The 25398-nt window shown below is 37.9% G+C and overlaps 1 protein-coding gene across 9 annotated transcripts in view; it reads right to left on the minus strand.

Moving 5' to 3' along the window:
• The window catches only part of TLN2 (talin 2), a 221293-nt gene that overhangs the window by 98311 nt on the left and 97584 nt on the right, over window positions 1–25398 (minus strand). For 7 of the 9 annotated variants that reach the window (XM_075505789.1, XM_075505793.1, XM_075505792.1 and 4 more), the window contains 11 exons: window positions 24427–24597; window positions 21568–21665; window positions 20799–20928; window positions 16344–16496; window positions 15313–15455; window positions 13664–13791; window positions 8295–8358; window positions 6017–6121; window positions 3976–4131; window positions 2960–3061; window positions 308–384 (listed from right to left, as the gene is read on the minus strand). In XM_075505789.1, the coding sequence (XP_075361904.1) occupies window positions 308–384; window positions 2960–3061; window positions 3976–4131; window positions 6017–6121; window positions 8295–8358; window positions 13664–13791; window positions 15313–15455; window positions 16344–16496; window positions 20799–20928; window positions 21568–21665; window positions 24427–24562 (1292 nt within the window). In that variant the 5' untranslated portion in view covers window positions 24563–24597. Of the gene's footprint in view, window positions 1–307; window positions 385–2959; window positions 3062–3975; window positions 4132–6016; window positions 6122–8025; window positions 8142–8294; window positions 8359–13663; window positions 13792–15312; window positions 15456–16343; window positions 16497–20798; window positions 20929–21567; window positions 21666–24426; window positions 24598–25398 lie in introns of those variants that run through there. The other 2 variants (XM_075505791.1, XM_075505796.1) reach the window with 2 other exon arrangements.

Genomic DNA, 25398 nt, shown 5'->3' on the forward strand with positions numbered 1-25398 from the left:
ACTCACCCCCCAGCATTTTACTGAATTACAGCCCGAGTTCCTTTGTTTAAGGGTCAAGTTACCACAAACTGGTACCACTGCTCGTTGCCTTAACCAACAATTTTAAGACAAATACTTTCTCTTCAATCCTTGAATGAAGCTAGGAGCCTGCTGAATTGCCTGGGGATAGTACTTACATCTATTGAAATACTTGTAGAAAATTATTCTTTAACAGTAACAAATATACCATTTCATTTGAAAAAAGCTGCCACAGCTAAAAGGTGTCACTCTTAAATAAAGAGCATTTCCTCCTGTGGTATACACTCACTTCTTAGGTGAAACAGATTCTTCCAACATGGTTGATTCCTCATCACCTTCAAGCCCAAATCTATCTTTACTTTGTTTCTGGAGGGGGGGGGAAAGAAAAAAAAAAAAAACAAGTTAAACAATGTGTGTCGCTTTTTGCTTTCTCTCCACCATTTATCAGAAACCTAGTCAAATCATTTGCAGAGTCTTGTTCAGTGCTGAACTTTTTGGCAGTGTGTGACAATATAACCTCCACCTCAGAAGAGGTGGCCTTCAGCATCTAATAGACCAGGTTCTAAACCCTGGCAGATTAAATGCATAAAGGAAAAAAGCCTATTGGTACCTTTTTAAACAAATTGGTATGAAGAAAGTGCTGAGATACTGTCTTTTCTCACAGAAAAAACAGATGTTCTGAGGACCGAGTGATATGCAACAACAGCAAATCCCAGCACAGACAGGACATGTACCATCCCCCTTCCCATTCTCTTCTAACTCAGGAACATCAAACTGACTCAGCTAACAGTCATATTTAGCATCCTGAAATGCTACTATATGGTGCTACCTACCGCCAGGAAATACATATCCATAGGAAAGATGATCAATTTAATATGGTATCCAAGTTATTTTACCATAGTTATTTCAAACTTCTGGATAATCTGCACATCTGACTTTTTGAGACTTTTTTTTATAGTGGTGTAAGGGAGGTAAATATACACAAGAGGAGTAAGTCTAAACCACTAGAAACAACAGGAAACGCCAATAAGTCATAAAAGTAGTGCCTTGGAAAAACAGTCCATTTCTACTTGTGATCTAGTGCAAAGATACTCTCTGCTTTCCACCTTGTTATGTGATTTGTAGTCTGAAAAAATATATATGTATATATATGTATAAATAGAGAAACATCCACTATGACCTTGGGTACATTTAACAGGAACTCCTCATGCACATCCATACGCACACACACACCCCAACTTTCACCAAAGAAGTTCTTACTATTATAGTTTGAGTTTATGCATGAACTGAAACTGCCTATTTCTAGTCAAGATTGTGCCTTACTTCCACATTAATGTGAAGTAAAAAAATAGATCTAGATTAAAAAATGGTAAAACTTACTAAGTTCACGGTTCCCTGTCAACTGATTAATGACCTATCACTAAAATTGCAGGACAACAGGGGCTGGGGGGTGGGGAACATTGCACCAATAATACTTTAGCAGAAAAAAATGTGCCACCAATCCACATCAGAGCAAATAAGTTGGAACAGTCCAAAACACACCAAGAATTAACGTTATGCAACTGAGAGTGATAAACCATACTTTGAGACATGCGTCACAGAGATTACTTGGGCTCAACAATTGAAAACTGCATTCTTATACGCATCATGAGGCATTATGGGTGTTTATTATGTAACCTGTTCCTAATTAATTCATTTTAAAAATGGCTGTCAGCAGATTGTAAAGAAGAAATCAAAGGAGTGGAAGAGAGTAGAAATACACACATCTGTATTCTATCAAGACAGAAAGGCTGCTTTCGTTTGGCATTAGAAAGCAAAGCTACTTTTGACGCTTAAGAGCTAGAATCAAGTTTTAAACCATCTATAGAAACCTGAAGTTTATTTAAGATTTATTAAATCAGACACTGACAGCCTCAGAGAAAAAGGCATGTACTGTGATGAATTCTGGCAATCCTCCACAACCTCTTATTTCATAACATTTAATGTTACATCCTACACTGTTCACATGAAGAAAGGCAATAAATTCTCCTGAGCTGCTTAGCTTTCTGTCATTTTTTTTGCTATTACAATCTATTACAGCAAATAATGATGTAGTTTGGTTGAAACTTAATAAAGTAAAAATTTGTCAAGGAGCAACCAGTGCTATTTGAAACACCTTACTTTTCTATACAACGTGCTTTGAGTATGACCATTCAGCTCCACATTTGTTGGCAAAACTGGTATTTTTTGCTGTTGCGCTTATTTACTTGTGAATATTTTGAGTGCTGGAGATGCATATCAGCCTCTCCTCTCTCCTGCCAGGCACACTGCATAAAACCAAGTTTCAGGACAGTCTGGCCTCTTCACAAACACAGATTTTATCCCTCTGTCTGCATAACTGAGATGTAAGTCTTTGCTTAACTGATCACAATATTTTTAAAGCACAACATTAAAGCATTAATGTTGTTTTTTTTTTTTTAATTTTGCCAAAAAACTTTCTCAGCTTTGATGCATTATATACAAGAGCTGCTGGACAACTATTGTGTACTCCTTGATGTAGTTTTAAATGCTGCTTTCACGGAATCATTTCTTCCCACCTGATTCTCCGCTTTGGTCCACAGCTTAAAACCCATAGTTGAAGCTTTAAGCTCTTCGCTGGATATGCACTTATAGCCAGCAGTTCACCTTCCACATAGAAAAAATAAAGCCCAAGTGTACTGTACTGAGCCTGACCCATACTGCCCCTATAGTTAACAGCCTTGATATTTTCCAGAAGCACTCACTTAAGTTAAACAGAAAGAGCTTATATTACTTAAAGGTAAAAATAAGTAACATTAAAACATAAGATACAACACTGACTTCATGAGAGAAAGAAAACTGCAGCTTGCACACATTTGAGCTTTTGCACTGCTGCACAGTGATTTTTACTGCATTTTTACTGTATGTCATCTTAATACTATACCTTCTTTAGGATGATATCAATGTAACCTGCAATTAATTGAGAGATCTGTTCTCCTTCAGTGGTCTGTACTGAGTAGTAGCTTTCCTGATATTCACCAAAATCCTGAAGGAAAAGAGGGGGGGGGAAATCCTCTTTGAAAATGGAAAGCAATAAATGAAGAAACAGTACAAAATATGAGTGAGAGAATTCAAATTTTAAAATTGTTTGTATAGACATTTTATTATACCCAAGAGTAAATAAAACTGCTCCAAGATTCTAAACCAGTCTATATGGGAGGTGACGGAGGAGAGGGGAAGGATGCTTTTTATTGCAGCTTAATCACAGATGTTTCATAAATTGAAATGCCAGAGGACCAAGAAATACTTAGTCTGACTTTGTCAGACTCAGTCACTGAAGGATGGAGAAAGTTGTTAGAATTTTATTCTGAAGCATAATCACCCATGCAATTGGAAATTAGATGCACATGGTTAAAGTGAATATAAGTTTCTAGCCACTGCCTCTTGTTCTTTAAACAACCTTTTCATATCCAAAATACTCTTGTTGCAGTGGTCTCTTATGGACCAAATAATTAAAAAATCATCACATTCATGAGAGTTCTTGAAATCCATAATTATCAAATGTATTAATGAACCATCTAGCTTTGTTTACGTTCATATCTTGCAACTCACGAAGTGCATTGTGAATGGCAAGCACCATAAGGGTTTAAGTAGGTGTGAATAAAGATGTTTTCTTAACTGTTTTAGTGGTTAGGCACAGAACAGATTTAAACAGTGTTTTTTGAAAAAAATTAAACAGTACTTTTAGGGAACTGGTCTGTCTAGAAACATCAAAACACAGATTGACCCTCGACACCCATATGGGCCAGTTTATTAGTTTAGGACTCAGTGACTCTGTATAATGCTGGAAAATTATGGATAGAACAAGTTACATTAAAGAAACTGTTCTGAGTACAAGTCCATCTTCCCTTCTCCTTGTCACATAGATCCCTCTTCTTCTGAATATACACAAAAAATTACCAGAGTGAAGCTTTTAGGTGAGGCAGCCCAGCGTTTCACAGTTGTCAGCGGCCATTCCTGCAACACTTCCTTGGTCTTCTCATCCACACGCATCACTGAGTCTTTGGTGACACCCAGCAAACGAGGAACCAGCTTGTTTTTGCCTTTCATTTTTTCCTGTAACAAGGTGCGAAAGATTGTTTTTCATTCAAATGGAGCTTGCCATAGGAGAAAAGAAAAGCATGATGGAATATACTGACAGAGGGAAGAAACTGGCATGCAGATGAGGACAATTTAAAACTCCAGGCTCAGTTTGTCTGGTCACAGACAGTGATTTTCAAGCAATGCATTAACATTAAGAAGCTCTGGTCTTTACTGGATCTTTACTATGCAGCAAAAGACACTCTCTCTTCTCCCTCCTCCAGGAAACAAAAGCATTTTAGGGATCATGATAACAAATCTTTGGAAGTGACTAAAAAAAACCCCCCAAAACCAACAAAACCATGATGGTAGTCACATGGTTAGACACAAGACTTCCTCTGTAAAACCATATTAGAGAAGCTGAATGGGAAACTGGCATCAGGAAGACTGAGAAGTTAGGTTGCCCTCACCATTTCTCTATAAAATTTCTGAAGAGATAAAGGAAAGGAAGGCCCACTGGGGCTGACAATTAGGCAAGATCAGCCATAATTTGTCCCATATTTTGGATTTGAAATATTAGTTATTTTCAATCCATGAAAACATCCTAACCCATGCAAATATCACAAGGGGGCTGCCAGCTGATGTCTCCTTATTTATTTGACATTCTGCCTCTCTAGTTTTCCAAGGTTGCGAAGCATAGGCCCAAGCTAACAATTTGCTACATAAAATCCATTATAAAATAGAAATGAATCCACATGTCCCATTCCCCTGAATTTACGTAGGCCACAAAGAATCAATTCCTATTTACACAGTAGGACATTTGATAGACTTTTAAAAAGACCAATTATTCCTTCCAACAGAAGTTTCATGACATGGTTACTTGATTCAGTTACTGTTTGCTTTAAGCTATGACAAAAGAAAGCAAGATATTAATGAAAAATACAAAGATATATTTACCTTTTACCATACAGGTCAGCTACATTGTGTTAACAAATCCCCACTGAATTAGCAGCTTGTTCTAAATGTGCATGCTTGTTACTTTTAATATTTTAGTTACTGAAAACTGCACACCATAACTTTAGTATAGTCTCTAATACACAACTTAGCTCAATGGCTCTGTTAGAGAGTTGAGACTCCTTTCACCATTAATAGTGCCTAACAAGACATTTTCCCTTAAAGGAAGCAAGACAAGGTAATTCTTTCAAAGTATACTGTATTAATAGTATTATCCTCTGCACATTTTTCATTGTATTTTCACCTTCTATCACTAGAATTTGTGGATGACTAAGTACTTTAGGAAAACACAACCTATCAATATTCAGCTACCTGCAAAGATTCTGCACTGTAACTGTGGGAACCTAAGAATGAAAACATTTGCCTAAGTTTAGCCTCCTTTCCATTCTATGACAGTGGTTACTGAATACTCAGGCACTAATGCTTCAGTCCTGTTTTCACAGCAGAACGTCAGTATCTTGGTACCAAATTGTTTCAACAGCCTTAAGACCATAACTGTTTTACTGTAAGGATTAAGAGAAATTAATCATGCAGCTCATGAAGTTGTTCTTCAGATGCAGTTTTTCAGCATGCAATTCATATTATCATTAAACTTCTAAACCAGAACAACTTATGAGTTCTTTATGAATGTTCTTCTGAAGACAGTACTTTGTTGGTATTCAAAAGAAAAAAGAAGAAATGTCAATTTAAAGAAATTAAATCATGACAGACTCAACTTTCTTTCTGGAAGCAGTATGACAAGAATCTAAACTGAAATTGTAATTCTGTCCCACATAGTAATTTCCACTTTTTTCCAAATATTGCTTTCAGAAAGAAGGCTGAAAGAACATCTTCGACCTTTGCTTAGTGCAGAATCTGAAGTAATACATAACCAACCGTATAATATGGTCAGCAAGATGTACATTACCTTAACAAGAAAAAATGACACTCCATAGGTCCGCAGGGAACGGGCTAGCTTCACATACTTAACTTTGGCTTCTATTTCAGTCATCTCACCACAGTTTTTGTGCTCCTGTAATGACAGTTCAGTATCACTTAGGCAGAAACAATGCTTTCCGGAAACAAACAGAAAAGGGTATAGCTTTTACCTGTTTAAGGATGATGCTTAGTTAATAATCATCACAATTAGAATATTTGAAAAAATACTGGCTAGAAATGTTAGCAAGACTGTATCCAATAATTGCTCACATCGGAGAACATAAACAACCTGTGCAAATGGAACACTCCTCTTTCACCATCATCCATTCTATCTGTGCCTCAGATGAAGCACACTTAAATCACTTCTGAAACAATTTAAAATTCTAGGTATTGCTGCTATTTGACCCCATTAGGTTTCATACAACTAATGTCTCTTTACTCAGCTTTTAAAAATAATTTAAAAGTCCCAGCACCCACATTTTTTTCCAGGAACAGACTATTTGTTCCTGTTTTGTGCCCAAAACTTCTGATTCATGAGAGCCTCACGCCTTGTAATTGACCATTTCTCATCTCTTGTAGGTATTTCCAATGGGCTTTTTTTGCCAGTTGCACCATTATCCACAATTTTTTCATCACATGAAAAGAATTCTACAGGTGAGGAAGAAGCAATGATTTTTCTAAATAGTTCATCCTGAAATACTCATCTAGGTGTGTCTTGTAACTCAATTTCTATTTATTATTTAAACAACTTACTCATAGTAAACTTTACCTTAAGTAATGACAACTACCAATATTACCTATTCAAACTTCATCTCAGCATCTGCTCTCCTACCCCAGACCGTTCTGCTGAAAATTCTATCCCAATGTCCTGCTATTTAAATACTGTTTGTGGGATTCCCTATCACACTTCATCTTCCCCTCACATTCTTCTGAACTGCTGGTTGCCACCTCTTTCATGATGACTGATGGCAGCAGGGGGAGCACCAAGAACATGGGAAATGCTGTCCTACTCCAGTTTAAGTTACCATCTTGACAATGTTCCACGGAGGAGCATTGGGAGGAGCAATCGCAACTCTAAAAACCCTTTTGCATCCCAAGGACATAGACTGATCATATCTGTTCGGTTCAGCGCAGAGAACACAACCAGGATCCCGAAAGAGCAAGGAGCCCAAATACAGTCATTGGAGATGGAATATTTGGCAAAAATCACCTGCCAAACTCAAGAATTTTATAACTCAGGGAAACAGCTGACTTTTTTCTAAAAGACAGCTTGCTTATTCTACCTTGCTGTTGTATCTTTACCCAGCATCAGTGCTCTCACTGATGAACTTCTTGTCCATGCACTGAAGTACGTAATGATTGAAACTACTCATAGATCTATTTGACATGGACAAAAATCACATGCTATGAATAGCATGATAGTGATACTCAGAAGCGAATGAATCTTTTTTTGCTTTAACTGCAACATCACTGCCACCAGCTAAAGGTACACAGAAAAGAGTTAGACACCCTCATCTACGATGAAGTACTACAAATTCCAGGTAGAACAGACTAACTGAGTTAGAGAATTCCTAGACTGGGAGTATAACAGACATAGGAAAGTATGTGACCTGTTCCTGCTCTTCAACTTGTCTCCCAAGTCAAGAGACTTACATACACTAGTATGTCCTTCCAGAAACTGTATGACTTGATTTCAGCTGTTGACCTCAGAATTTTTTGGCTTACATTGTATTGCCAAACTTGTATTTCAGTAGGCACAGATATTTAGTGCATCTACAGTACTTAAACTCTGAGACCACTTCCAACAGTATCAGTACATTTTCTACTCAACTGCTTCAGTCTTTTACAACTGTGTGACTCCTAAACGTATCACTGAACTCAAGCATTAGTTAGCAGAACTCCATATTACTTGAAGCTCATGCTTGAAAAATGAAGGCATGAAATTAAAACTGGTTTTCCTAAATGTGCTTCTATTTTAGTACAAATACACATCCTTACATTTCAATGCAACTGAGAAAAAGGTCTTAAGAATACTGAATATTCACTCTCTCCCCTTCAACAAAGTACACTGAATAATCATCAGTGAAGAAAAAAGGATCAGGACAATAAATCTGCTGAAGAAAGAAAAGAAAAGTTGTCAGATTCTTTACACTTGATTTTCTGATAGTTATATAATTCAAGTATATACAGAGTATACACCTGTGAAAGCTTGTGTTTTTCTTATAAAGGAAGTGAAACTATAGTAGGTTTTTCAGCCTCACAATTACCTGAAATATTCTCTTTTCAGCCCCTCTTTGTTTGGTATATTCTTTAGGCAGGAATTCTTTTAGGCTAGAAAAAAACAAACACACACAATTGCATAGTTAATGGTGCCTTCTTGAGGAGGGATGCTTTCCATGTTCCTTTATTGGCATTAAGTCCCCCAAGCTTCCTAAAATGGGCATAAAATACGTATACAATGAAACAAAACTCTGGCTAAGTAGGGTGAGAGCAAGAGGATACCTTGCATAATTAAGAAAAACACATTAGTTAGATCTCCCTGTAATACCTCTTCATGTTTTGAAAAGTCATCAAAAGTAAATAATAGCTGGGACCCTTGCCATTCTTAAACTATATGATGTCTCTCAGCAGGTCAGAGAGGTTCACATCTAAATCCAAATACACTCATCGCAATCTGGGGGAAGAAGGGGACATCAAAGCTTGAGCCAGCTCTGCGTCTGAGTTCAGGCACTGCTATTACTTTGCAGTAGCACTTCGATTTACTGATGTGCAGGACCAAGTTCTTCCTTTGTGCCTTCCAAGAAATGTTAGAACACTAATATTATACTGAAAAACTGCAAAGCCATTTAAGTGGACACTTAATACCAGTCACTATCTCAAAAACAAAGTCATAAATAACCAGTCCTAATTTCTGTAGCACTCAGATACTAAGAGTCTCAGAATACAAAGTAAACTATGCAAGTTCAGCCTCCATGGTAGAGTTTAGTCAGAAAGAATCTTTAAACACCTCACCTGTTCCTCCTTGCTGTATAATAGAATAAACCCTTTATCTCAGCCAAACATCACCCCAACTTGAACACATACCAACATCATGCTTTAACAAACATTGGTTCTTTTCTGGATTGCACCTTCCCATCTGGAACACTCTATTCTGATGAAACTATGTCATATATTCAGCAGTTCATTTTCAGCCTGAAGAAACTTCCACAGTTCAAAAAATTGGTTTCTAAGGATCCTCCCTGCTTTGGACTATTAAAACTCACAGAAAAAATATGACTAGAGAATCTCCTCCTCATTTTGATCTATTCAGTAAGCAAGCACACCATTAACACAGAAAGCTAGAACTACCTACTATCATGGAAAGTTACAAGTTTTGAGAAGGATGGATTTTTTTAAACAAGATTGGCAAAAAATTTGCTCAACTGTTCTGTGAGGGGTTTTCTGGTTTTGCTTTTTTTTGGGGGGATGGGTGTTTGTGGGGTTTTTTTGTTTGTTTTAGTGTGCTGTTTTTGAACACAAAAGCCTGCCATTGCAGACAACAAACAACTCAAAAGACTAAATAAGGATTTTGTGCTTTCTTAAAAAATACTATTCAGTAGCGAGATCATTAATTTTGTTCTTTCCATAAAGCTCTAGCAATATAAATCAAAGTAAGAACAACTGTCCTTCCTAATGTTTCTTCCAATGCTCCAGTAGTTACATCTCACTAATACATGATAATGAAATCTCTTCTCAGGACTTATTTACACAGACACATCCTGGGGTGGGGAAGGCTGGAGAGCCAAATTAATTTTGTAGATAAGGACTGAATACAGCTTATTATGCTAAAAAGCTGGTGCCTGTATTCTGAAACTAGTGCTTTTATAGAGAATTTCATAGGTTCAAACCAGTTTGGTTAAATTAACTTCCAAGGCAAATGAAAAAAAAAAAAAAAAAAAAAAAAAAAAACCAAAACAAAAAAACCCAAAGCAAACCTGAGTTAAACCCAGTTTAATTCTAGAATTGAATTTATATAGAAAAGTGAGTTATCAATGCACTTCCAATTCTCATCTTTTATTAGCTAGAGTTAATTTTCTCTGCTATCTGTATGTAGATAAACTATCAAGACCATTACATTTTTAAGCATGTCTACTTACTTCGTTAACTAATATACACTTTAAAAAGACATTGCTGAGCAAACATTATTTGGAGCTTCTTAAGCAGCAAGAGTTAAGAAAACAACTTTGCGCTTTGTCCACTAAGCACCAGTTGGTATACTCTCGCAACATGTAGCTAGCAGTTAGATCAGATGCTTTGTCCTTGGTATCACCTTCCATTATTTTTCAATCAATAGACAAGTAATCACCTCAACTGAAAGGGTGAAATGCTAGTTGTAAATAGACTGTAATTATTTTAATGCTACCTATAATCAAGGTATTTTCTTTATGATGCAACAAACAATAGTTTCACTTTATTTAGCAGCTTGTTTAATGGAGTTAGCAAAAACACCTGGAATATATTATCATTTAGCCTTCTTTAATCTCTTTAATTCCACATTATTGCAATGGACAATGGACTCAGCTAAAAAAACATCTAATAGCAAGCAGTGTTTATTTAATTTCATTTACTGTGAGTTTGTTCCTACAGTTCTTAAAAAAAAAAAATCATACATGAGTGCCAGCATATTGATTGTTTTTCATTAGCAAAAAGTATATCCAGTGTTCTTGAAAAAGACAGTTTAAGACAGTAAAACAGGCTAGATTAAAGAATTGAGCTTATTGGTCACCAAGTGTGCTTGGAAATAAAAAGCAGAGGTGGGCAGTTTTAGCTGCTCCTTTCCTATTCACACATGAATAGTATGAGTTCTCTATTAGATATTCTCTCAGCAAATTTAAACACAGCGTATTTCTGTAGGTGCAATGCAAAACTTCAGCTGTATGAGGAAGGACTATTTGCAATTTGATAGTTTAAGAGCTTTCACAACTTACTTTGGCATGAGCTTCAAGGAAATTCCAACCACCAATACCAAAGTGTTAACAAAATACAGGCAATAACGTTCATCTGTGCCAAGAATCATTTATCAATGATAAAAAAGGATACAAAAGATCACTCTGTATAAATATATTGCAGACATGGCAAACTAAACTCAGCTGTTTCAAAACAATGCTATGAAATACTAATACTATTCTGTTACATGCTGTTTTTTGTATGAGCTGACAGATTCTCCCTAAGGGAATATGTAGCATGTTCAGGTTTCAGTGGTGAGTGAACGGACACCTCTCAAACATACTTCACACACTGAGCTGCAACGTACAGTTTACATAAAACATAACTACTTTCATACTTGAAAAGAATCAATGTTCATCCACCAAAAAGTAGGAAATAGTTGCATGAAACTTTAAAAAAGCTCAATCTTTTTCAAGAAAAAACCCAAACTAAACAGGTTTTCTGAAAGGACGAGACACACATTTTCAGAACAAAAAAACCCAACCAAACAAAAAAAATCAGCATTTATCTACACTATCTATGTACGTTGTTCATAATGAGTCAGGAGCACTTGGCTTCTTTAGACTCACAAAACCAAAGCATGAGGTTTCACAAAAAGGCTGTCATGAAGGCTAAGTACAGTCAAATGCATACAACACTAAATCATAAACACGTACACTTGAAATTAGAAGGCAATGACTAGGGACTTACGGTTCTGGAGCAGGCTCCTCTACAGAGGGCAAAAAGGGAATTACTTCTAAATCAGAAATCCTTAATTTTATGAAACTGATTATACACCAGGACAGTAAGTAATTACACTTAGTGACCTGCAAGGCTTGATCCTAATACAGTCAAAGCCCATTTAAATGAAAATAAAACAACAGTAGAAAAAATTCCCTGCAGAAAATAGCAAGGTTCTAAATTTTGGAATTCTGGTTTTAAGTTATTTCCACTGGAGTAACGTTCTCTTTCTAACATACAGTTCAGTTACTTATACCTTTCATTTCTATTAGGATAAAAAAAAAAAAAAGATAATGCACTTTATATGTGTGATGACTTATTCTGTGATGGACTTCAAACTATCTAGCACTGCATACAAAGTAGAAATATCATCGAGCCAGCAGTTTAGTCCACCATAAAACAGAGTTACTATATGGGAGCTTAAAAAAAGAAAAAAAATCTTTACACTGAAAGGACCAAGTAGAACACCTAGAAAAAACTAGAAAAATTTAAGCAACTGAACTCTGCACAGCAGTTTGCTTTAAAAATTAAAAACAACTGTTGCTGGAAACACCTAACTCTTGAAATCATTACCGTGACACAACATTAGCTTGTCATGAGGTAATGCCCGAATGGTTTGCTGCAGGAATACTCTTGAGTGAGTGGAGGGAGAAGGGAAGGATAAGTAGACAATGGACAAAACTCAGAGGAAGATTGTTGCATAACTGGTCACAATTCTAGGGAATAAGAACCAGGAGTACACTGAAGCTATTACACTAGGTCCTCATAATTCTTAGAGACATCAGTAGCTCTATTAGGAAAGGCTCATGGGCCAATCAGTAGCAGACAAACAGACAGTACAAAGAAAAGCTGATCATTAATTGGAACTGAAGGATGTTTGTTCATGTGGTTTGTTTGCATAACTGAACTGCTACATCAGGAAAATCTTTCAAAAGTGAAGTGTTTCAAACAACCAATGTTGCAGCACTGCATGTTCCAAAGCAAGCCACGATTTTAAAGTGATTCCCTGAGATACAGTAAACCTCAGACTCAGGCTCACAAAGGCAGTATAAGAGCCAGCACTGAGCACTCGGCCAGTGGAACAGGACAGAAACCAAATGTGCACCCATTGTTTTGTGCATCCCATTAAGGTATCTATGAGTCTCATATGTAGGCAAAGCTTGATGGCAGTAAATAGCTTTCTTTTACCCTCCTACATGCCTTTCCTTAGAATCTGGCCCTCGGTTAATTCTCTGCAGGCAAACCAATCAGAAAATCAGAATCAGTAGAAAAATGGGACATCTAAATTTCAGTCAAACTAAACTTGCCCTGCTGATAGCAGTAAAGAATCACTATAAAGGTTAAAGGATGGGTCACACTTGTAAGCAGGACTCCTGTCCACGTCTGAAATAAAGAGCACAATGCTAGATCTCCATTCATACAATGCCATAGGAGGGTGAATCTGAACAACTGATTAATGCCACTAGAAAGTTTGGAAAATTTAACCTCTACACACAGCAATATTAACTTTATTCAAATGACAAAGCATCTTTCAATTCATGTACTTTCCTAGCAAATCAAACATCTGTGATATACACTGATGTATGCTTAATTCACACATGGCATTATTAAACGCAGGCAGAAGCAGACTTCTAAGGAAGAACAAAATCCCAATTCTCCCACATTACCCGGTGGCTGGGGAATCCAAGCAGCATACTTAACTGGCACCCTGGCGGGAGCTGGTGCCCTGTGCTGCCTAATAAGCCACTGCCAAAGGTTCACTCATGAGTTGCCGATATATGCAATAAGGCTCCTTTCACAGGGAGACTGCTGCAGAAGACACACGCAATCTGATTACCTCTGCTTGGAGTCCTAAAATGCATTTAATCTGTGACAACTCAACATTAGTTACACTTGAGGTCACCCAAATTTACAAATTAGAAGTGTTTACTCTAAAAATCCAGGTTTGTGTTTGTGTTCCACATGAGGTCCAAACTGGATCTGTGCTTGAAAGCCTCCAAACTCGCAGGCCTTCTCAAAGGAGACAGGATGGGAACCATTCAGAATGTCATCACGAGCCTATAGGAGGTAAGCAAAGACACATCAGGGACATCCAAAATAACTATTACATCTCTGAAATTCCTTGAAAGCTTCAACATGACCCAAGAATCCAGCAACACACTTTTCCACCTGAATCTCTCTATTATTCCATTCTGGATGTGTTTATGAGTAATAAAATAAACAAAGGGCTAGAGTATTTTCTGGTGAATATCTACAGAGACTTATTGAAACCACAATTGTAACAACTTCCATCAAAAAGAGGACTTGACACCCATTTCCTGCCATATATGTATATAAAATACATGTGTACATACACACATATATATATATACAGGTATATATGTGTGTGTACATACACACATATATATACAGATATATATGTGTGTGTACATACACACATGTAAAAGCTTTTGTCTTACCACCTTGTAATAGCAGGGAAAAATAATCTGCATAACTAGTAAGTAAAAACCAGATTACTATTATAGAAATGGCAACAGGAGAAGGCAAACAGCATTTTCCTTCTTTTCTTTAAATTTAGTGGTCATAGAAGATGATGGATGTTATAGCTCTGGCAATAGAAGGCTCATCTATCCATAGACAAAACAATGACAAGACAGTATCAATGCATACTGCCATAACAGTGGCCTCAAAGAAATATCTGAGTGACAGGAGAACAGCTCAGTGTGATACGGTCTTCTAAAATACTTGAAAAATGTAAAGCAGTGTTACAAGAAATGCCATCTTTATCATTTGCCTCAGAGTTTAAAGATGTAATTTAGAGCAATCACATTTGAATTGGCTGCAAGTATAACACCTGAACATTCCATTAAACTTCCAATGTTCTTTTTTTTACTTGTAAAAAAATACTTTAACAAAGAGTTTAAAAGCCTACTTTTTTCAGACTGCATTACCGGCAACTGCACTGGAGCCTTCAGTTAAATAGCATCTTCTACATAAAACTCTTACCTTTGCTAAGGTATGTATAGTACCTCTAACAGTTTGGGGAACCTGCCTAGGTAGACTCCCTCTGCGTTACATGATATGGTCCATTTTGAACAGGAAGCCTGCCTGCCTTGTGTGCTGTCTGGGTTGAAGACTGGAAAGGGAGTGTAGAAGAAGCTCTCTCACTGATCAGGCAGAAGAGAAAAAAGATGAGCAGTGGAAAGCTGCAAGACTGATCTGAGATTCCATATTACAGAGAAAGCATCACCCATAGAAGAGAATGGGGAGAAGAACTAAAAAGAACAACTTAAAAGACTAAAGACATTCATGAATTTCAAGGAAAACAGGACAAGGACATGAAAGTGGATTTTTGGTTGAGTGTCCATTACTGGGTTGAAAGTGTTTGATTAAAAAGAATCAGCAAAGCCTCTGTACTATCATGTGTTCTTGGAGAGACAGACAAAAAAGTAAAATCAAAGCACATCCAGAACTGGAATTCTAGAAGATGGAGTATTTCAGCAACAAAATTTTTCTAATTAACCTACACAGGTTTCCTCAGACAAGGCAGAACATGTACTTCTGGTCCACATACTGTACCTGAACATAAAGTAAATTAAGTTGAACAGGATCTCTTGAATCTACGTTCTGGTCTGAATAAAAGAACTTCCGTCTCAACAGAAGGGTTTCATTTTCATCAACTCCTTGCTCTCTAAATGTTCGGCTGTGATCTAGCCAATTTACTGTAACAGAACCACAGGCATGCAAATTGTTAAATACGCAGTGTTGCCAGTGTTAATAGCAGTTGTGAAAATCATGTGATAATTAGCATTTCCACTGGAGGAGGAAACTCCGCAAAAAACGTTGCTTTCATTTCTGTTTCTAGTCATCGGTGTTGAAGGTTACTACAAATGAGAATTGAAGAACAGCACTGCTGAGAAACAGGAATTTACTACAGCATAAAACACCATTAATATTGTTGAAGAAACAACTATAGTAACATTTTAACTCTAAATTCAGATCTTCAAAGCTTCATTGCAAAATTACTTGTTTACCACATTTTCCCCCTAAAACAAATTGTTCTGTTTACTGTTCTTATCCCTGAATACAATTTTAAAACATATTCCTGCCAGTCACCATTAATCTTAGTGCCTTAATGTAAAACAGAAAAAATGGTTCTCACGACTTTACACATCAACCAAATCAAATACTGTCTTAGTTCTTTGGCAATCTCCATTTACACTTAAAATTTATACCTTCAAAGACAAAACTACCTTTTGATGGCTTTCAGTAGGCATCAATATTTAAATATCCATCTTTAATGAATAGGAGAAAATGGTCATTATGGAAATGACCCTTCAGACTTAAGTTACAACTCCCCTACCAAAAAAGTAACAAAAAACACTTCAAAAGATCCTCTAACTCTCATAGCTAGAGGCAACAACTTGCCCATTTACCTAATTTTAAAAATACTCAGTAGTAGACGACATTCTATATAAATGGATGCAAAATACAGGTAGGGATCAACTGAGACACACTGAAGAATCTAAAAATACATTCCTGTATGGTTTTCTTGCACTATACTGTGGAAAGATATTAATCAAAGAATTATCCTGGAATACACTACTCACAATCATCATCTGTATGAAGCTTTGCCTTCAGTTTTTCCATTTTTCTTTCATCACGCAACAATGTCCTATCTTTCTTAAGTGTTCCTGTACTTTCCTCTTTCTTCTCTTCCATGCTCTCCTGGATTAAGGAATATTCCTCATAATTTGTTATTCCTGGAATTATAAATAAGTACAGTGTTTGTAACAATAAAAATTTAATACATTTTAGGACGGGTGAAATATTTTTTTCCATATATTAAAACACCAATGGTTAATTTCAAGTATAGTAAAGATATTCCAGATGAAATGCTAAAACAGTGTATGGGGAAGGAGATCCCAAGAATAACTTACAACTTCTGCATTCAAGACATCTCTCCAATATCTGGCATTATCCTTCACAGAATCACAGAATTGTATAGGTTGGAAAAGACCTTTAAGATCATCAAGTCCAACCATAAACCTAACACCAAGACCACCACTATACCATGTCCCTAAGCACCTCATCTACATGTCTTCTAAATACCTCCAGGGATGGTGACTCAACCACTTCCCTGGGCAGCCTGTTCCAATGCTTGATAACCCTTTCAGGGAAGAAAAATTTCCTAATATCCAGTCTAAACCTCCCCTAATGCAACTTGAGGCCATTTCCTCTCGTCCTATCATTTGTTACCTGGGAGAAGAGACCGACCCCCACCTCTCTACAACCTCCTTTCAGGTAGTTGTAGAGAGCAAGAAGGTCTCCCCTCAGCCTCCTTTTCTCCAGGCTAAACAACCCCAGTTCCCTCAGCCGCTCCTCATAAGACTTGTGCTCCAGACCCTTCACCAGCTTCGTTGCCCTTCTCTGGACACACTCCAGAACCTCAAATGTCTCTCTTGTAGTGAGGGGCCCAAAACTGAACACAAGTATTCAAGGTGTGGCCTCACTAGCACCAAGTACAGGGGGATGATCACTTCCCTAGTCCTGCTAGCCATACTATTTTTGATACAAGCCAGGATGCCATTGGCTTTCTTGGCCACCTGGGCACACTGCTGGCTCACAGTCAGCTGGCTGTCAACCAACACACCCAGGTCCTTCTCTGCTGGGCAGCTTTCCAGCCACTCTTCCCCAAGCCTGTAGCGTTGCATGGGGTTGTTGTGGTCCAAGTGCAGGACCTTGCACTTAGCCTTGTTGAACCTCATACAATTGGCCCCAGCCCATCGATCCAGCCTTCAAATACATCATTCCTTCATCATATGCTGCATTTGCCACTTTCAGAAAGATATTAAGTTTTTTTGTTATCTACCAAGAGAAGCTGCCAGTTTAAAAACATGATGGAATTTAAAATAGCAGTAAATTCCAGAATGGAGACACACCATAGTAAATTTCCTTTCATGGATGCCTACAATTGCTTTCTGAGAACTGAGCAATTTCAGCTTGCCCACGATGTGCAGAAGAAATGTGGCAGAGCAGACTGCGGAATAGAAACCAAGTGAAAGAGATGATTTTTTGAGAGTTTTAAAACTCAACTCTTCCTATGAATTTTACATGACACTGAATCAAAAATCAGTTCACAGCATTTAGCATATGTGCTAAGTTGCTCTCATTTCTTTGTTCTGCCTGCTTTTTTGCACTGTTTGGTAAAGCATGTTTATGTTACACAGGAAAGCAAATGAAATGCTTACCTACATGACCACATTCATGAAACTAAGTCAAACTAATTTTTCAAGTAAATTAGTTACAGCACATTAGAATCCAGCATAGAAATACTCAAACAAAATTGAAATGGATGAATTCACATTTAGCTTAATTCACTTTCCAAGTAAATTAATCTAAATCAAATTAAGGCCACTTTAATTCTAAATGAGAATTAAGCAAGAGTTTAAGATTATTTAAGCTCAGGAGTGATGCATCCCAACACAGAGGAAGTGAGGCAAAAATACCAGGAGGCCTGCATGGATGAACAAGGAGCTCCTGGACAAACTCAAACAAAAAGGAAGCCTACAGAGGATGGAAGCAAGGACAGGTAGCCTGGGAGGAATACAGAGAAATTGTCTTAGCACCCAGGGATCAGGTTAGGAAAGCTAAAGCCCTGATAGAATTAAATCTGGCCAGGGACATCAAGGGCAACAAGAAAAGCTTCTATAGGTATGTCAGTGATAAAAGGAAGACTAGGCAAAATGTTGGCCCTCCCCAGAAGGAAATGGGAGACCTGGTTACCTGGGATATGGAGAAGGCTGAGGTACTCAACGACTTTTTTGCCTCAGTCTCCACCGGCAAGTGCTCAAGCCACACCGCCCAAGTTGCCGAAGGCAAAGGCAGGGACTGGGAAAATGAAGAACTGCCCGCTGTAGCAGATGGTTAGGTTAGAGACTATCTGAGGAACCTGAAGGTGCACAAGTCCATGGGCCCTGATGAGATGCATCCGTGGGTCCTGATGGAACTGGCAGATGAATTTGCTAAGCCACTATCCATCATATTTGAGAAGTTGTGGCAGTCCGGTGAAGTTCCCACTGACTGGAAAAGGGGAAACCATAACCCCCATTTTTAAAAAGGGAAAAAAAGAAGACCCAGGGAACTACAGGCCAGTTAGTCTCACCTCTGTGCCCGGCAAGATCATGGAGCAGATCCTCCTGGAAACTATACTAAGGCACATGGAAAATAAGGAGGTCATTGGTGACAGCCAACATGGCTGCACTAAGGGCAAATCATGCATGACAAATTTGGTAGCCTTCTACAACAGGGTTACAGCGTTGGTGCATAAGGGAGGAGCAACTCATGTCATCTACCTGGACTTGTGCAAAGCATTTGACATTGTCCTGCTGTGAGAGACATGAATTGGAGACACACAGATTTGATGGATGGACCACTCGGTGGATAAGGAATTGGCTAGATGGTCGCACTCAAAGAGTTGCAGTCAACAGCTCAATGTCCAAGTGGAGACCAGTGACAAGTGGCATTCCTCAGGGGTTGGTATTGGGACCGGCGCTGTTCAACAGTGGTGACATGGACAGTGGGATTGAACACGCCCTCAGCAAGTTTGCCGACGACACCAAGCTGTGTGGTGTGGTCAATACACTGGAGGGAAAGGATGCCATCCAGAGGAACCTTGACAGGCTTGAGAAGTGGGCCCATGCAAACCTCATGACATTCAACAAGGCCAAGTGCAAGATCCTGTACATGGGTTGGGGTAATCCCAAGCACAAATACAGGCTGAGCGGAGAATGGATTGAGAGCAGCCCTGAGGAGAAGGACTTGGGGGTGTTGGTTGTTGAGAAGCTCAACATGACCCAGCAATGTGTGCTTGCAGCCCAGAAACCATATCCTGGCCTGCATCAAAAGAAGTGTGGCCAGCAGCTTGAGGGAGGTGATTCTCCCCCTCTATTCCGCTCTTGTGAGACCCCACCTGGAGTACTGCGTTCAGCTCTGGGGCCCCCAAGAAGGACATGGACCTGTTGGAGTAAGTCCAGAAGAGGGCCACGAAGATGATCAGAGGGATGGAACACCTCTTCTATGAAAACAGGCTGAGAGAGTTGGGGTTGTTCAGCGTGGAAAAGAGAAGGCTCTGGGGAGACCTTATAGCAGCCTTCCAGTAGCTGAAGGGGGCCTACAAGAAAGCTGGAGAGGGACTTTTTACAAGGGCATGTAGTGATACGACAAGGGGTAATGGCTTTAAACTGAAAGAGGGTAGATTTAGATTAGATATAAGGAAAAATTCTTCACTATGAGGGTGGTGAGGCACTGGAACAGGTTGCCCAGAGAAGTTGTGGATGACCCATCCCTGGAAGTGTGCAAGGCCAGGTTGGACAGGACTTTGAGCAACCTGGTCTAATGGAAGGTCTCCCTGCCCATGGCAGGGGGGCTGGAACTAGATGATCTTTAAGGTCCCTTCCAACCCAAACCATTCTATGATTCTATGATTTAAACTAAGCCATGCTGGATGCATGTTTATAGTTAAATAAGAATTAGTTTTCAAAAATGTCTCTATTTAGATAAATACAAAGACAGACTATAACCAATATGACACATTTTTGACCAGCTGTTCTGGATAGCTTCCATATGTTGTTTCACAAATGATACAGTACTGGGATCAACTCTTAAATCATAACAACAGAGAGCCCTAAGTTTAGGTATATTTCAAGGTTATCCCATTAAAATTAAGTACAAATTTAGTTCTAATTCTCTACCACTTAGCAGGAAAGCGTATGTAAAAGGTAACATATAATAAAAAAATTTATAACTGTACTGTCAGGTAACTTTGTGCCTTCAGCTGCTAAATACCGAAGTTTAAGGATATAGCTAACCCTCTACCAACTTTCATAAAACCTGGACAACAGATTTCAAAAAAGTGTTTGGTAAATGTTAACTGACAACAAATTTAAATTTTTTTTTAACATATGTGCCAATTTCTAGCCAGTAATACACATAACATCCTAAAAATCAAGATGCAAATATGGCAGAAAAACAAGTTCTTAAGTATGTGGGTCCCAAAATCTTACCTATCCTGCTGCAAATGGTAACTAGCAATTCACCAACTGTTTTAGAATCATCCACCATGACTGTTTTCACTGAACCATCCAACATACGTATTTTCTGAGGTCTCTGTTTCTTTTTGTACTCCAGTATATCCTAGGAAGTAAACAATACTGTTTCTAAATGCTTTTGGAAGCTAACACAAGCCAACCCACTAACTTAGATGCCTAAAACAGGATTCCCTCCCCATCACCCAAGCTCGATTTTTCCTTTGTTACAGTATAGGCAAACTTACTCATGTAACAAACTTGAGAAGTGACTACTTTTAGCTCTGCCAATGTAATTTTTCAAAACCAAAACCTAGACAGAGCATGATAGACCAAAGTACTTTTGTGATGCAAAAACTAGTTTAGGATTTAAAAAGGATAGCAATGCCTTTTGGTTGTAAGCAAGCTGGCCCTAAGGTGAACAAGTATCATCTTATCATCTTTAGTATACAAGAAACCTACACTATAATGCAAGGTCACCTCAAATCTAAAGCTTATTGCAAAACTTATTTTTTATCTTTATGTTAATCATTCTGTGAAAACACTACTGGCCACAGTAGCTCACAGTCACAACCAGACATAGGAAAAAACTAACTACTGAGGCACAGAAAGGAAGAGAAGTGGGCCGATTTCAGGAATAGACTCAAGACCCTCCTACCCCTCCAAATGCTAAACATTCTTCTTGCCACTTGAGAAACAAGTTTTCTAAAAACGTGTTAATGAAAGAAGCAACAGACTTGCACCATACCCCATTTCTCAGCATGTAATAATCCAGCGTTCTTCCAGCCTCCAGCCATATACCTTTTCGAGGATCTTCATCTGACAAGAACAATCCATAGTCAGAGGCTGTGGAACAGAAGAGACAGAGACTAATTGAAAAATATCAAACCTAATAAAGCCAACATGGTTGTATTCAAGGTTATTCAATTTCAGGGTTAAGCTTCCATTACACTTATCTTCCATTCTTAATGAACTTGAATAGGAATTTTTTTCTGTGCTTCAGAAAATATTTAGCTTAGCAGCAGACAGCAAGGTAGATCAGGCTTTATAGAAGACTTGAACAAAAGCTTCACTAAGCAAGAATGTGTCACATCTACTGTGTAATTTGTATTATATTTGTAATTAATTCTCTGCAAGATGACCTTTTTTAAATGCTCATAGGTCCTGCTTTGGAATTTACTAACCAAAAATACAAGTAGTTTGGTCTTAACCACAGTATGCTATTTCAAGTAGTAGTTCTATTTAAAAAAAATGTAGTTCGTTTTCAACCATTCACATATTGAGTTTACGTTAAACTTCAGAATCTTTTTGGCAGATGCTTCAGGTTGAGGCATTTAAAAAAATACAAGGCTTCTAGAATTATATCCATAACAACCACCTCAGGAAAAACTTGCATCTATTGCAGGCTAAACACACGCCAATCTATTCTTTCAGAATCACAAGTAAATGATAAAACTCTCAGTCACAGAAGAACAAACCTAGGCTCAGGCTTCAAAGACTAAACTCCAGGTATACAAAATGAAGGACCATGACTGTGAACTTAAGGCCCATCCAAAGCACCTCTTCTTGATAAACATTTGCATGAAGAATTAATACAGAGTACACTTCACCATCACAAACAGTGTAAACTACTGTTCATCAGCTGAGCCTGCTCTATTTGCAGTTCTACCATATAAGCTAACGGCTTTTTTCATACAAGCTGGTCAGCTGCATGCACACAGCCTGTTACAACAGCTCGGTGCAGGGACAGTACCTTGTTTACTTTCAGCCACGTGTTCGGACCCTCTGATCATAAACTCAGGTAAAAATAGCCACAATTTTTGGACAATGTTTCATCTTTAAATGTCATCCATAGCAACAATTTACATTTAAGAGCATTTACATTAAACACATTGTCAGTCATGCAAGTATATAAAAGAGCTTACATTTAATTAATAGAAGTGTAACTGACTTACGGATACACAATTTTGAAGGAAAAATCCTTCCAAGAACAACTAAATAAGAAGAAAAACTTTTCCTGCCGACCTTAATTAAAAATTCCACTGCAAAGCCAAGTGATCCGAATGTACAGAGATGCTTATGACACAAATTCAGTACAGAATCAGTTATGTAAAATTTTAGAATTTGTGCCTATAAATAGGTTGTGACCTTTAGAAGCACACAAAGTGCCTTGCACAGAGCACAGAATTGCCAAGGAAGCACAGACTGCTCCAATATTCATTGCTGGGTGATGCACCCTAGTAATGAAATAGTAGTAGCTGTGCAACTTGCATGTTAACATCATGGCCACCTTTGTGCCAGCATGCAAGCTCGTTGGAGAAGTGAAATGTACACGGCTGACAGTCATAATGCAGGATAATTACATTTTCTGTTGCATAGGAACTAGTTTGATCAGTCTGTACTGTGCCTCTGAGTCTTCTGAACTAACAGGCAAACACATTTTAATAGCCACAAAGAAGGGAAAGGATATGTTAGTAGCCTTATTTCTGTTCATCACTCAACTTCATGAAGTTGTTTGAAGTTTTGTACTGCAATTGCACTGCAATCACATATAAAGGAAAAGCCCTACTGTATAATCTGAAGAGAGTTCCTAGGCTTTTCTGTGAGGTTCATGATGTTCAGGGATATTTATTACCCAACTTCTCTGAATTCAAAAGCTGTTCAGAATAACTGCCTTGAGAGATCTGTATGGTAAAAATGCACAGCTTGTATCTGCAAAATCGAAGCTGCATAACTAGACTTCCTAAGGACTCTGGCAAAGGAGAAACATTTCTAAGTAATAGTAATATTGCCCATTACTGGTAAGTTTTTCTAACAGTTCAGACAAGATTTTTGAAACAGCTCTAAAGGTTGAGAGCTGTGTGTAAAACTCAGTAAACAATCTGCTTGAAGAATTACATTCCAGTGGCATTATATACAGTATAGCACCAAAGGATTCTGAAGAATCTGAAGTTTTTGACAACTTTGACTACATTTAAACCAGAGCTTTTGTCCAAGTGAAGACATATTCCACAGTCTGCATTCATCTAATTTGCTCAAAAGGTGCGGAGACAGTTAAATTTGACTCACACGTAGCAGCATTCTGAATATGGTATGCACAGCATGGTGATGCTTTTACTTATTAACCAGTTTCAAGCATTTCCCTCTGCACATTTTGGAGGTGTCCAGCTATTCTTTTGCAATTCATGTTGTCCCTTCCTTTGCTGAGGCACAAAATAAGTCTGCCCAGATTTTCCTAGAAAGCATTGCCACAAATATTGCTTTAAAAAGATGGTACCACAAAAATAGCTCTCCAAGTGGGGGAAAACTCATCTTTCAGGCAAACAAGCAATTTATTTAAGAAGTCAAAGTTCCAAAAAAAGTATTCTTTGTAGAAAAACCTCTGTCAGGACGGAAGGAAGAAAAAGAACGCAGCTACCTTCTGTCACTTAAAAATCTGCTCGCACTTTGTGCCTTTCACTCCACAGCCTTATGATTAAAATAAAAAAACCAAACCCTCCAACCTGAAAGATAAATGGAGAAACAGAACAGTGTAAAAGAACCCACAGGTTTATGTTTATTTTCAATTCAGCCAATGAATTGACTAAGGACAAATACAGGAACTCACCTTGCCCTGTTTGAGCCTCTGGCACTCGTTCACGAATAACTCTACAGGCATCATACACTGCAGTGGATGGTTCAAACTGCATCGTCTTCACTACATTGCATTGGCGGACACAGATCTTCAATGAAAGAGCTACCATGATGTCAAGTCACTTGCAAGTTCCAACTAAAGTATCTGGAAAAGCAGTAATGGCATTATTGCTTAGAATTTTCCATTTAATGCTTTAATACACTCAACTCTCTATTAAAAAAAATGAAATTAGTTCAGTAGAATTATATGTATTCAAATGCAGTTCTATATAAAGTCTCATTAGCATCATCAAGCTAGAAACTATCCAAACCATGTATTTTTCTTGGTATATTGGAAATTCATTTCCAAAAACTTGTGTACACATACTTAAAGGTTGATACTTCGAGGTATGTCAAAATGGTGCATAGGAAAACAATACACTTATTGGGTATATTGCCAACATATTTACTACTGACAGAAAATTATTTTTCTCTCACCACACCTTTTTATTAGACCATTTAGATTAGCTGGTAACTAACAGCTTAGAATAACTACTTAAATGAAAGCAGGATTTTTTTAGTACATAACTTTTCCTTTTTGAAGATTCTACAGTCTGCAATACTGTGTCATGTTTTTTTTCAAGTCTCCACATAGATCTACTAGATGTTTTTATCCCGTTGCGCAGCTACCCAGAGCTTCAAGAATGAGCTATTTTTCATTTCAGTTCTATTTCAGAAACTTCACGGAATCTGACAGCATTTATCTACAGAAACAGGAACCTACAGATGCTTTTTGTTTTGTTTCATTTTGTAGATAGTCTGGGTTTTGTCTCAAGTGTCTTCCCTTGCTGTCATAACACTCCAAACCACTCTTCCATCATTAAACTTTCTACAGTGATCTCCAAGAACTCTTCAGAACTGAAGTCCTTTCTGCATAAACACAGAATCTACCAGAATCCCCAAATCC

The sequence above is a fragment of the Mycteria americana genome, chromosome 6 (genome assembly GCF_035582795.1).
Source record: "Mycteria americana isolate JAX WOST 10 ecotype Jacksonville Zoo and Gardens chromosome 6, USCA_MyAme_1.0, whole genome shotgun sequence".
In the NCBI taxonomy this organism is placed as follows: domain Eukaryota; kingdom Metazoa; phylum Chordata; class Aves; order Ciconiiformes; family Ciconiidae; genus Mycteria; species Mycteria americana.